Consider the following 14344-nt stretch of genomic DNA (forward strand, 5'->3'; position numbering starts at 1 on the left):
CAATGCGTCCAGATTTACTATTGAAAAAGTACTGTATTACTAAAAACACAAACATCAATTGCTTATATATTTTTACATTAGAAAGTAATGGTGTTGGGTTTCCTAAAACTGAGCCTGGGTGTCTGCAGGATTTCCATTCACAAGAACGCGCTTACAATCCGCCTTCTGCTTAAAAAAACTACAACGCTCGCCTGTCTACGCCGTGACGCTATCGAGCGAGCATCCAATGAGAAGCGAGCTGTGAGAGTTTTGAATCGAGGCGGGGTCGTTGGGTTTCGCCGCTTACAGACGTGGCGAGAGTTATTGTTTGTATTCATATCATTTTAAATTGGAAGTGCGTTCAGGATTAATTAGATATTTATATATAAAAGAAACGCCTGCGAGTGAGTGGCTGTTGTGTGTATATGCTGTTAGCTTCGTGTTAAATACGCGGGAAATAACGAGAGAAATGTAAACCCAAAGTTGGTTTGCTGGGTTTTACAATTACTGTGTCTTAATCGGAATATAACTTCGGTACAGTGTTTAGTATTAATATATAAGATGAACAGACGCATGAGCCAGATATAACAAGAAACAAACTACATTCATTATTGCTGTAATACAGTACAGTAACTAGCGGTGGAATTAATGATGTTCCGTTTCATTTGCTTGCCAGTTCATTTCATGCTCGGTTTGTATTTATTCATTTGTTTTATTTTTAGGATCGCTCTCCAACCGCAAAATGTCGACGCGAAGAAAATCCTCCGCGCATACGGTAAGCCCTGCTTGTAATACTGTACTGCCTCGCTGTCTGTAGTGTATATTTACACAGTGTATGAATCAACTGTCAGGTGATGATACTAGGGACAGGGGTCGCTTCTGATCAAATACATGCATTCAGATGCTAGAATGTAAACAGTATATTACAACACCGACTCTATACAGCTACGTTTTAAAAAGAGAGAAAGAAATTCAGATATATTGCTAAATTGACTCTAGGAGTCCTGTGAGGGTCCAGCACATGTCAAGGTCCTTTCAGGGCTGAAAGGGTTAAAGTATCAAATAGTGTTTCGTTTCAAGTGAGAAAGTGTCAGTAAAGGTGTTTGTTGGTTTGTGTGTGTGTGTAAAACGTACCTGTGTTTCTTTTGCAGCCCGTGGGTGAATTGGTTAGAAAGTCAATTGGAAGGACTCCGCTGAAAGATTTGCAGAATGGGATGAAGTTTGCAGCACAGAGCGCCGCTATATTACCTCCAGCATTCAGCAACCTGAACATAAAGGTGTGGTGGAACAGCGTGCTTCAGTGGTGATAGCCTTGAATTCAAGAAAAAATAGAAACATTAGTGTGTATTAAACACAAGGCAAAATTCCATTGAAGTTTTTAAATTTATTTTAATATAAAACCATGCAAGAAACCATTTGTAACAAAGCTAAACTAATCCTGTTTCCAAAATACAAGCTAAATGAAATTGTCTTCTAATTTTAGGAGGAAGGACTTGGTTGTTGTTTTAATTCTGAAGAAAACCCAAACTGCCCAGTTGCTGACAATGAGGCCAGAAACGTTCTGGGTTTTAAATCTCCTTTCCTGCTCTGGAGAAAACCAGAACGAGAGAATAAGATAGTCATGGCTTCAGACTGTCAGAAAGAGAACGAAGAACCGTTGTCCACTGGAGACAATGCACTGAGTTCCCTTACAGCTGGACGGCCAGGTGTGCCTGTAACTCCACATCGTGGTAACAAACCCTCACTAGAAAAACAGCCTGCTGACCTCTCTAGTGATAATACAGAAAGCCCTGGAAGTCTGAGGGACCTTGAAGAGGCGAGGGTAGAGGCGTGTGACGCAGGAGAAGAGTCGCTCCAAGCCCAAATCTGTGCTCAAGAGCTAACTGATACTCTGGAAGAGGTGGACAAAGACACTACCTGCTGTCAGGCTCCCATTACTCTAAAGGAAGATACTTTGAAAGACGCATCGCTCTTGGAGGAGAGCATAATCAATTCCATCGAGGCTCTGTTTCAGACACCTGAAACGATGAACACAGTCAATACTGAGATCGGTGTCACGGACCCTCAACACAGTAATAGCAGTGTTTGTGAACCTCCCTTAAACTATGAAGAGAAAGCCGGGATCATAAGCACCATGCCCGTTGCTGATCCTTCAGGCCAGCAGAATACTGAAACCCGCTCCAGTTTAGTGGTACTAACAGACAGTGAAACACTAACTAGCTCACAGGAGAGATGTGATGCAAAAACAAACTCAAGTTCTTTCTTGGCTGTTCCAGTTCCAGAAATATGTGTTGGTCTTTACGCAAGTACAGTGGAAGATCAAGAAGAACACCCTGTCTGCAGACCCAGCAGGCAAATAGATGCAGATTTCAGTCCGCAGGGGAACCAAGTAATTGAGCCGTATTCCAGTCTGATTGTGGATGGAGAGGAGGGTGCTCCATTGGACTCTTCTGTTTCTGCAGATGATCCGTGTCGCCTTGAAGAAAAAGAACAGGATTTTGCTTTAAGCTTTTCAGAAGGCGAGTGTCCAGGAGGTGCTGCAGATTGCTTTGTAAGCAGTCCCTGCTCGGCCGATGCTGTGGAAGCAGGACTGGGAACACCTGTGCTGTCTGCGAGCCCAACTCCTGCAGAAAATGAACACAGATCATTAGCCTGCAGTCCAGAATCTTTGGCTGCTCCACTGGCTGATGAGCAGAGTCGTGTGTCTTTGACAGAGGAGGGGACCTCCAACACGCACCACCCTGCTGGTTTGGAAGATGAAGACCAGCAAGATGATGAAATTGCAACAGAAGCACTCGCTTCTGAGCTAAACACAACTCTTCAGCTCTCAGTCAAGACTGAAGAGTCCCGTGAAAGCCAGTCGCTATCCCAAGGCACATCATCAGGCTTCTGTTCAAGCCCCAGTTCGGAGGCCGAGGGTGGCAACGTTCAGAAGTCTTTAGTAAGTGATTTGTTTTCAAGTCCCTCAGAAAGGGCTCCTGTGCTAAGTAAATCTCTCCAGTTGGCTGGCTGTCCTCTCCTGCTGTCAGCTAAGCGAGGGGTTCAAAAACAAAGCAACACAGAAGATATTTCCCTAGTTGATGTGAAAGAAGTTGGGAGCAACACTGTTGGCAGTGAACCAGTAACTGAACTGCTTCCGGCTCCCAATGTTGCCTCCACCCCCTCCAGCCCAGTGACTGGGTCCGACTCTGAATCCTTACGAAGGGGGAAGAGGAAATTAGAAAGCCCTGGGGCGTGCAGTTTAGCCAAACTACAGCAGTCCTGCCGCTCAAAAGGTATCGACAGCCCAGTGCCCCAGCTGCAAATGAACTCCACTGTCGATGCAAGCCCCAAAACACAGATGGACTGGGATATAAGTCTGTTAACCGCGGCTTCCTCGGAGGAGCTGTGTACAGAAGGGGAGACTCCCGAAAAGTTCTCCACTGCAGAAGAGCTGGGAGCACTGCAGAAGAAAGTGGAGGTTTCCAGAGCGTCTCCCGTTCTCAAGACAGACGGGCGTCGGTTCGGCGCCTCGAAAACGGCAGCCAGGGCTCTGAAACAGCTGCTGCTGATGATGGAGACGGAGATGACGGTGAACACCAGTCACGAGGTCGGGACCTGTGTCACTCCAGTGGAACACGCCGCTGCCACCACGTGGATCACCCCGGTGACCTTGCACGAGCGCGGTGCCAACACGTCCGGGGTGTTTGAGAGGAAGAGGGAGGTCTCTGTGAATGAAAGCAGCACCAACACAGATTCTCTACTGTGGAAGTAAGTGGCTTTGGTCCTGGTTTCCCACATGACTGTATCACACTGCTGTCGAGAGCACAGATTATTAATAGCTGTGTTTTCTTATAGATGCTGCAGTGTTTGCAGGTTGCTTTGTGTAACTGTTGCAATATCTTTCTTCTTCTTCCAGCCTACCCAGGGATACTCTGAACTCAGCCCCCCGGCAGGAGCTGGAGAAGCGGCTGGAGTCGGCTCTCGTTGTGGTGGAGGTGCTTTCCCAGCAGCTCATCGCATCGAGGGAATCCCAGAGCAAGGCAGCCAGCGTGGGGCCCTCCGAACAGAGGGACCGCCTCGTCCAGACTGACCACACAGAGTTCAGCCAGGTGGGAAGAGGAGACTTTATTCAATTAAAACAAAAACAGTCTAGACCAATTTCTATATTCCAAAAACTAGCAATTTAAAAATCTAATGGAGCGAACCATCAGTATTGAAGGCCATGTACAACAATGTTCAGTTGCTTTGTTGCATTGGCTGGGCCACATGTATTACTAGTTTTAAAGTGCAGTGTTTGTTCAATTTAATTTTGTTAGGTTGAACAGCAATACAGAAAGCTTTACACTAAAGCAGTGGACAGAATTCAATCCTTGGAAGTGGAACACGAGGAAAGGCTTCATCTACACCGAAGGATGTCAGAGGTGCGACGTGAGATGGTAGGCAATCCGTGCATAATAAGCTCTGCTGCCTTTAAGCATTCAGTTTTCTTAACAGCAAGGTATAAGGTACTTTGTGTCCCAATAGTTCGTTCTTTCTTTCTATCCACAGAATTGCAATTTCACAGATGTCAATGATACGCTTTCAGTTATTAATGAAATCTGCACCATTGCCAGTGAGGACAAGAAAGCCATGACTAAACAGGTGGGTGTGCTTCTCATCAAGTTGTTTGCTTGGTTCATTTCACAAGCCTGCAAAGGGATTATTTTAATGCTCAGTAGCTGCACCAAAAAAGAAAATGCATGTTACTTTGTCAGTTTTAGAAAGAGACTTGATTGTTATTATTAGTCTTTTCTCAAAAGCCAGTGTCCTTTAGAATGTAAAGGAGAGAGAATGAGTTGATTTGATTATTCTTAAATGCCTGCATTATTTGCCTATCTAATTAATGAACCTACTTTACTGTTTTGTGTTTTAATGTATTCAGATGGCTCAGATGAAGGAACTTCACAGCAGAAATATGAAGATGCTCAAAAAAATGAAAGAGGCAACCCAGGAGAGTGTTCAGGAGAGGGATGAAATGCAACATAGAATGGAGGGTGCTCTCAAAGCCAAGCAAGCGGTACACACAGACCTTCTTTATAGAGGGGGACCAGGTGGAGGAGCATGCTGCAAACACACACAGATTATACCGTCTCATTTGCCTCCCCTGTTCGGATTCTCCGCAGGCCTACTGTGTCACTGAGGAGCTGAGGTCCCGTTCCACTGCTCGAATAAGAGAGCTAGAGCTGGATGGAGACTGCTATCAAGACCTCTGCAGATCCCTGAAGCCTGCCTATGAGGAGCAGGTAATCCTAATCAAAGAGCACGCACCATGGGAATGACTTGCTGTGAGCTGCAGCCACTAGGAGAGTTACTTACTGGGTCAGATCAGAACCTTTAACTCTCGACACTGCAGACCAATTAACAGTCCTGCTCTTGGTATGCCCCTGTGTGGTGGGTTTTTTTTTTTTTGTATGACTATTTCTATATAAATTAACAATTTAATTCGTAATAGCATGTTGTAGAACTGTAACAACTAGGAAGCTAGCACAGCTTTTAAATTGCTAAATTAAATTTTTTTTTTTTTTTTTTAAAGATTTCTCTGAAGAGAGAATATGTGGAATCAGTTCAAACTGCAGAAGAGCTCTATGTGGCTGTGAAAGAAGATCAATCGAAGCTCAAACTACAGGTTTGTACGATTTTGTTTTCTGAACGCTAAAATTATTGTGGAGAGCAGAAGTGCGGGCATCTCCTGAACAGCTCCCTCGCCTCCTTGGAGGATGATTAAATATTGTGCTGCCCTGCACTCCGGGGATAAACAGGGCAGGCTTCAGGCTGCCTCTTTCACAAGCACTAAAGCTCTTGTGAACTGTTTCCCAGCTGAGAGAAGCCCGGGGTATCCTCCAGCAGAGCGCTCGGGTTCTATCGGCTCTGCATGAGAGAGCGCGGGACGCTGCGAGGCAGTGGGAGGCCATGAGGCTGGAAGTGGAGGATGCAGTCCTGCAGAAGGAACAGGTTTGAGCTCCTCATTACTCTCTCTCTGCTTCTCAAGCACTTCTTGTTCATTGTAATAATTCCACTGAGGCCCTCTTTGAAAGCTAGTTTACCCACGTTATCTGATTGCTCTGTCTGCCAATCGGGGAAACGAATCTCTGTGGCGCTCCAATGGGTTATGCACTTTTTTAAACAATTTTAAATTATTATTTTTTTAATACACAAGTTCTGTATTTTGTGAAAATGTATGTTGCAGATCCAGGGTGAACTCACGCAGGCAAACTCAGATCTTGAAGATGCCAGGAATACGATTGGAGACCTGAATGTGCACAACGCCATTTTCAATTCTGGTAAGAAATTCAATTTTGTATTTCATTTGAGCCGCCAGGTTTTTGGGGTTGTTTTTTTCATTTCTTTCAAATGATCGCTCCCCCTTGCGTCCTGTTTCAGAGGTTAAACTTCTCCGAGAGCGACTGAGCAATGTTGAGCAGGAACACGACCAGCTACAGCACAGGAATGAGAAACTGTCCATACAGCTGTCCTCCGCTGAAGCCTCGCAGGCACTCCTGCAGCAAGCCTTCGCCGCAGAGACGGAAAAGTAAGTGAATGCTAGCATGAACGAAAACCACTTGGCTGTGGCATTGCTTGACTTGTATTTAAGAGTTATCGCCCATCTCTACCAGCATGGATTTCAACCTGGAGGATTTTTTTTTTATATATTTCTTATAAAATTGAATCTGTTTCTTATTACAGGGTTCAACTGTCTTGGGAGAAGAACCAAGAGTTGACTGAGATCCTTCATCAGTAAGTAGATTGCTGGGTGCTTTTTTCTTATTTGTTTCTTTTGAATGCAACCGGGTAGACAGTGATGATTAGTGGCACAGTGGTTAGTGGGGGTAATACTTCACTCCCTTGTAAGGTTGGTTCTTCAGCTGCTTGTGGTACGTGTTCAATCTTCCAAGTAAGGTTTTCTGCAGCCGGTAACCGCATCACAGAAACAGGGACACTCCTGAATCTCAGCTCTGATGTTATTGTGTGATTTTTTTAATATTTCTCCCAGCATGGAGAGAGTGCTGGGAGACTCTCAGCTGGAGAATAGCGACCTCAGGGCTAGACTGCAAGAGTGTGAAACACAGCTGACCCTTCTTCAGGAGCTTCAGCAAGAACAAACCCAGAAGCTCCAGCACATGCAGGAACTGCAGAAGCAGGTCTCGTCCATGAAGGATCTCAATGAGGTAATGAGGGAACAAAACCCGAACCACAAATAAATGGAACACGTTTTTCAAGAACCAATCGCGGCACTGACTTTCTAAGCGGTTTAGGATTTCATAATCTCACTTCGTGTCTACTTTTCAAAGTTTATTCAACAGGAGAACCAGCTGTCCCGGGAGCAGATAGCAGAAACTGAGCTCCTGCTGAAATCTCACCTGCATGCTCTCCGGGAGCGCAACCTGGAATGTGAAGACTTGAAAGAAACTCTGTCTCTGCTGAGGTCGGGATGAAGGGGTTCTGTTGCTTTTTTTTTCAGTATTGTCGTTCTTGGTAGCACCCTAAAGCTTGTGTCCTTGCTTACAAACACTCAGGATTGAGAAAGAGAACTTACAAGAGGAACTGGATACTACGAAGGACAAGGCTCGCTCCATGATGCTCGATATGGGAAAAGAGATCAACACGTCCTCCTCTGAAATCACTCTTCTGCAAGAGAAACTCAAGAGGCTCATGGGCTATCTGCAGACTGCACTGGAGGGGCAGGTAAGGGAGCAGCAGGGAGCCAAGTCTTGATGTTTTAGCTCATTTCGGATTTGTTTTTTCTGAGGTACATTTTGTGCATTTCAAAGATCAATCTCTTGGCTGTTTTGGGAACCAGTGCACTTTGAATTGGATCTTTTATCTTTTGGTTTTCAAAGCATTTCGAAAGCCGTTGATATAATCTCATGAGATCCACTGCGCTCACTATCTGTAGGACACTCTACCACATAGTCAGAGGTGATGGCTTGTGACTTGCTTGTAAATCGCACTGCATTCTGTAATTTGTACTTTTGTTTTTTTTCTCATTTGTAAGAAACCTGGCTCCCCTGTTAAACATGGCGCCCCCAAGCTGTGTGCACAAACCCCCTGTCGGGCTGCTGGGGCTTCCTTTGTTGGCAGTGTATTAGTGGCCATTGCCGGAGATGAAGCCAACGACCCCAGCCACACTGACACAGGTAGGGCAGGTACGATACTGCTGTTCTCTGAGGCAAAACCGCTCTCAGCCTGGAATGTCAGCAGCTGACTCCAGATTAGCGACTTCAGAGCATTCCCAGCGGGTTTCTTCAGACTGCTGTAAAAGGTGTGTTTTTAATGCTCCTTGTTTTGTAATTTTTTGCTTTGTGTATCTAGATTCAGAAGAGCAAAAGCCGGATGGTCTGGGCAGTGGGAACAGTGCTTTTACTCGTGTTGTGCCGACTACTCCAAAGAGAATACAAGGTACTCGTTTTCATTTTTCCATTGGACACACTGAATTGTATCGTTTTCTGAGTGTGCTTTTTAATTGTGCTCGCCAAAAAAAGAGAGAAGTTCGATCCAGGATCCTCACTAACTGCTTTGATCGGACGTTCAGGTGAAATTAGTTTTTAGTGCTGTTTTCCATGTTTCTGTTCAACGTTGTGTGTAACTTTTTGTAGAAGCTGAGCAGGGGGGTCTGTTGGAGAGACTGGAAGGGTTGGGAGAGACAGTGACTGAGCTCTTCTCCACCATATCCCAGCTCCGAGAAGCCAAGGAATCTGAGGAGAAGGAGCTCAGACAGAACATGTAGGTTTGACCCTGGGCGGCACTAAAACCAACCACATTTCCAGATCTACTTTTTTTTGTTTTTTTTTTTTTTCTTTGTCACAAAAATAAGTGGGCCACCTTTTTATAGTATAACCCTAAACGGCTGTCTGTAGCAAAGTGTGTTTAAACATTTCAGCAACTTTCCATTAACCCCATTTAAAAAGAAACCGTTGCCTTGTGATCCGAGACTGACCTATTTTACTGTGGGATTGGGAACAACCTTAATAGATCTTAAATTGAAGCAATCTTTCTTTATTCGTTTCTAATTAGATAACATTTTAAAGGCTTATTCCCTAATGTAATTGATATAATTATTTAAGTAGAATATGTACAGCCTTCCCAAGCTTGCCTGTTACACGTCCACAAGGTAAATACTTCATAAAAACTTCATTCAAAAACAAATTCAAATAAATAATCGTCGATGATTAGAATCTTCTTGTTAATTTCCCAAATAGATTTTGTTAAGGATGTATTACTGAAATATGACATGAGGGCTGGTTCACTTTTGGCAGATACAAAAAATATTTTAACGTGGTGCCAAACTCTGCAGAATGCAGCTGTTTCGATTTATAAAGTCATCAGTTCAAATTCCTAATTGCCACAGGCTTAACATGGCAACTGACAATAGCATGGAATCTAATGACATAAGGGCATTGGTTTTGCAGAGATCAAGCAAAGCCCACTGCATTTTTTTTAACTTGTTCACTGTGCCAGGGTTTTAATTCTAACACAATAGAACTGCAACCAACTGTTTCTGTTGTGTTCGAATCTTTTTCAGAGCCGACCTACAGAGCCAGCTGCATGCTTTGACTCTCAAGCAGGCGTCTGAAGTGAGCGATCTGAAAGAGGAGATTGAAGGGCTGCAGACTAAAATAGAGCTTCAAAACCAGGCCCTGAAGCGCCAGGCTGAGGTGAGCTTCTGACAGCCTGTTAAAAGCACCCTGCTCTGCTGGTGGCAGGAGCGAAGGCTCCAGTTGCAAATGAGATATGTCTACCTTTTTAATTTCTCTGTTTTACCTCTATTTTATAATCCCTGATCGCTGTTTCTTTTTTCTGTTTAGTACTGACGGGTAGTGATACACAAACACAATTTATGCATCTTAAATGGGAGGGGGGTAAACGGCATTTGTAATCGCTTTTTAAGAGAGGGAACCAGTTTTATTGATCTTGGCTTAAAATTGCAGATGTCTGTTTCAGACACTCGCTTGTTCAGTAGCCTGGAATGAGGCAGAGCCACAGCCGTTACAGCATTGGAACATGAACCTTTCCACACGCCTGTGCCCCGAGTAATGCAGTAGCTGTGGCTGATTCATTACTCCTGATTTTATCTGTGTGTCTGTTTCAGAAAGAGAAGGAGTTGGAGAAGCTTTGTGAGGAGTATGAAGCATCCAGACAGCTCTTTCACAGGCAGAGATTGGAAACAGTGGTAAGGAACTGTGGCTAGTCGTAACCAAGCAACGATACAAATGTGAAGAGTTCTATTGTGTGCACATTTACCGTGGCAGGCATTAATTACAGTGTAATATTGTAGTACCTGAAGCATCTTTTAATGACCTGTCGAGAGAGAGAGAGAGAGAGAGAGAGAGAGACTGTAGGAAAGGAACAGGGCCATTACTGTTCTGACATGTGGATTTATTTCTCTGCAGTGAGTCAGCAAACCCTGCAGGTGGGATTAGCTTTTATAACGTGAATGAACGGCTGTGCACTTTAACATCATCACTGGGCTGACTGTGACAGCAGGGATCTTTGTGTTTGGCAGCACAAGCGGGTCGAATAGTGTGCACACTTTCTGGCTTTTAGGAAGCTCTGTGGGTGAACTGGGTTTAATGGGCTTCTGTTTGGCTCTGCAGTAAGGGCTTGCACAAGTGTGTTTGCAGTGCTCTGGTAGGAAAGGCAGCAAGGCAGATTTTGCCTGTTGTATTTGTCTTTGCAGCAGGCAGCTCAGAAAGGACACTGTTGCTCTGTGTTGACTGCACTGCAAATTATAATTCAGCACAGGCATAACATTTGTTACCTGCTGTTGCATGGTGTATAATTAATGTAGTAAAGCAATTGCTTATTTTAATTAATCTATTTTGCCAAGACTTGCAGCTCTCTTATTTTCTCATTTCTGAAGCTAGAAGGTGTTCAGGTCCATTAATTTTTTATGTCTTCTATCTCCTAGCCACTGGTTTCTGATTTATTGTAAAGATCCAATTGACCTTCATTTCTTCCCTTAAAAGCAGATTTATCCTTCACGAATGATCTCGCTGTCTTTTTTTTCCTTCAGGGGTTCCTAGGAATACCTCTTCCTAACCTTATTATCTTTAAAAGAATAGGGACCATGTTCTCCCACTGGAATTCAGTGCAAATTTTCAGATTATTGCTTTCTGAGCTATTAATACTTTGGGAGTCATAGTGGTGCTCCAGTCTTGATCTGGAAGAGAGGCTAAAACAGGGAGACATTATTCGCTCATGTAATGGCTTACCCGTCTAGAAATCTTTACTGATTTCTTTGCAGAGCCAACAGAAAGGGGTTTATAGTTCTAATAGATACATTTGCTGCATTTCATAGGGGATTAGAACCTTGCTGCTAAGCAGTAAGAATCAGGTTGGCCTGGTAACCAGTGTGCTGTGGAACTGACCTCGGGCACAGCATTAAACTAAACGAGGTGCAATTATTATCTAATCTGTGCACCTAAACACAATCCCTTAGGAGCACAAACCCTTTCATTACTCCAGTGTCCCATTTCATTACTCCTGTATTTAATAAAGGACTCGCCACGCACCCCGTCCAATTGCTGGTTTGCATCTCTGTCCCAGGACGGAAGCTCTTGCTTTGAGTGCCCCCCCCCACTCTGGCTTTGTGGTAGTGCTGTCTAAGGGTGAGGTGGTAACTGCTGAACTGTGTTTCAGTCCCTGCAGAGGGAGATGGCAGAGTTGCAGCATTCCCTGCAGATGGCAGAGACCGAGGCCTTGACCCTGAGAGAAGAGCTGTCCAAGAGACGGACAGAGACTGGACAGGGGGACAGCTGGGTGGAGGAGAAAATCCTGCTGCGCAAAGAGGTAGGTGCTGCCAGGGAGCGGGACGCGTGTAAACCCGTCCATGTGTAACACACATGGTCCATATCCCTTGCTAAGCTGCCTAGCATAGGCCTCTCCTGCTGTAAGAACTTCAACAGCTGCTCTGCTTTTTCCCTGGCTTTGCAGTAAATGTTTTTGTTCCAATAGGTGAGGAAGCTGACGGAACGGCTGCTGGAAGCCGAGGACGGCAAAAGCAAGCTTTTAGCACGAGCGATGAGACATGTGAGTGAAATGTGTTCTTATAACACTGTGCTGTAAACGCAGTTTATTTGTTCAGTGTTTTAAACCTGTTCATTTGGTGAGTGTCTCTTTATGAAGTGAGGCTGTTTCACTGAGGAATCGTGTCTAGTAAATAGGTGGTTTTGTTTCAGCGGGCTGTGTTTGAGGAGAACCTTCGTAAATCTGATCAGGAGCTGAAGGGTCTGGATGAGATGATCGAGGCTGTCCGAAGGGTGAGTAAAACTGGCTTCTGGAACAAGCTGCTCAGTGCCAGCTTCAAGCATCATTCACTGAGTGTCTCATTTGCTCACTAGACAGAATCAGTTGTCCTGAGTGTAAATGTGTTTGTTTTATGTAGACACTGTCCTCGATTCCAGACGTGGTTGCCAACTGTGAGGAGCTCAAGAACCTGAAAACATATCTCGGGTGAGGAGAAGCAAGCCTGGCGTCTCGGCTTCTCTAATAAAAACTGTGTATTTTGTAAAAGAGAAATATTTCCATGTCTTTGTTTTTTTACAGATATATTTAACATTTCAATAAAGTCATTATTTGTGTTTTTCCCTCTTTTTTTTTTTTTTTTTTTTTTTTTTTTTTTTGGAGTTTAGTTACAACTATGAAAACAGGATGTGCTGATATGTTTTTATGATGTGTCTTTCCTTGGTTTTAAGGTCTGGCACCAAAATACAAATGCTTGTGCTCAATGGTTCTGGTTCTCTGATGGATGATTATTGGAAGTGGGAATTAGAACTACATCACATTGGATGTCACTATATGTTCTAGAGCATCTGCATTAACTAAGGGTCTGCTGTTCCATACACTGTACAGAACTGCCTGTACAGTACTTTCATACATTAACACGATTCAACATATAGAGAAAGCATGCCCTGCACACGCGTGAAGAAGAAGATACCAAAGATTAAAGCTGCATTGTTCATAGAGCAGGTTTGCATCCAGGGAAGATGCTGTAAGCATTGAGGGGAGCCTTTCTCCAGGGCGAGGGTCACTCTTTCTTTCCATAGATATACAGATACTAGGTGAATGAATCGATGAACTACGCACCAGTGCTAAATGGGTAAACCTATGTGTGGTGCATTGGGGACTTGATGCATACAGTTCAAGGTAGAGGAGGGTTCTATCCCGTACAGCAGTAAACCGATATGCATTGGTATTTCAGGAAAGTGCATTTCCAACATAGGCTTTTACCATGTGGCTGGCTGACTAGTTTATAGTAACCCTTGTGTTAAGCTTGTTCCAGGGTCCACTTTTACTTATTTTTCTACACCAAAACCTAAAGCAGAAAAGCTTCCTGAATCAGTCAAAATGGATTTGTCTGTCCTCAAGTCTGACCTCTGTAGAGGCTTGTAACCATGGTGATTTAAACCAATGGCACGCAGGGGCCCGCAGAAATCCGATTTTGGTGCATCGTGTATCACGCCTATCTATCGATATTGCTATCTATAGATACACACAAACATGTTGCATATTACCTGCAGTACACTGAAACGCCATTAGAATGTAGTTTTGTGCATGCCAGCCCGAGGCGTGTTGCTTAGTTTCCAAGCTCAACTCAAATGAAGCTTGTTTGTTTAGCTGGGTTAATGCTGACCTTTGTTTTCTGTTTTGTTCTCTCCGCTGCAGGGGCCAGCGTGATGTATTAAGGAGTGTGTGCTCACAGTGCGCTTGTAATGTGTTGCAGGAGCGGTGTACGCTTCTGAAGCAGCAGGAGAGCGCCGATTGTAACAGTGTGCAGAACTGCATTCCTACTGTAGGATCACGGTGCCTTTAATTAGAGGCCCCTGCAAAGTTCTGTTATCAGTTTCATTTCTAAAAGCAAATATTTATTATTTCTTTGGTTTAGAAAACACAACACAACAATGAGCAAATAAATAGTCTTGTAAAAAATAATAAAATACTAGGCAGTTTTAAGGTTTTGACGGTTCCCTGCATGCATACTGAGTACAGTATGTATAGCGAGTTCATTCTCAGCAGTCTGTGTAGTAAACGCGTTTTCATCTACCAGCACAATACAAACCCTCATTACAATCAGCTGAAACATAATCCAGCCGTTTTACACGGGCACTATTCAAAATAAAATACCTGCACAACATGAAATCGTTAGAATAAAAAATACAGTTTGTTCCTGAACATAAAAACGACCGTTATACGTGTTCAATGTTAGATTTTATACAGCCGCTACAACGCGGTGATCAGGGAACAGACTCCCCGCCTCCTCCCTCCCTGAGGTTTTCTGTTTAGAACGCCGCTACGTATTGAATAATTTAGTAGGTCGATGACGTGTAAGCGCTCCACACTGAGAACA

The 14344-nt window shown here is 44.0% G+C and overlaps 1 protein-coding gene across 1 annotated transcript; it reads left to right on the forward strand.

Annotated features, from left to right (window-relative positions):
- The first annotated feature begins 266 nt into the window (after nt 1-266).
- spag5 (sperm associated antigen 5) lies at nt 267-12582 on the forward strand. Its single transcript, XM_041241296.1, has 26 exons — nt 267-383; nt 702-754; nt 1131-1256; nt 1463-3729; nt 3878-4070; nt 4278-4397; nt 4510-4602; nt 4883-5017; nt 5124-5243; nt 5534-5626; nt 5818-5952; nt 6188-6281; nt 6382-6529; nt 6685-6735; nt 6992-7166; nt 7290-7423; nt 7515-7683; nt 7994-8135; nt 8311-8397; nt 8595-8721; nt 9521-9653; nt 10088-10168; nt 11638-11787; nt 11953-12027; nt 12177-12257; nt 12383-12582. The coding sequence occupies exons 2-26, from the start codon at nt 722-724 to the stop codon at nt 12452-12454; spliced, it is 5034 nt and encodes a 1677-aa protein (XP_041097230.1). The 5' UTR covers nt 267-383; nt 702-721; the 3' UTR covers nt 12455-12582.
- Nucleotides 12583-14344: the final 1762 nt, after the last annotated feature.

The sequence above is a fragment of the Polyodon spathula genome, unplaced genomic scaffold (assembly GCF_017654505.1).
Source record: "Polyodon spathula isolate WHYD16114869_AA unplaced genomic scaffold, ASM1765450v1 scaffolds_766, whole genome shotgun sequence".
Lineage (NCBI taxonomy): Eukaryota > Metazoa > Chordata > Actinopteri > Acipenseriformes > Polyodontidae > Polyodon > Polyodon spathula.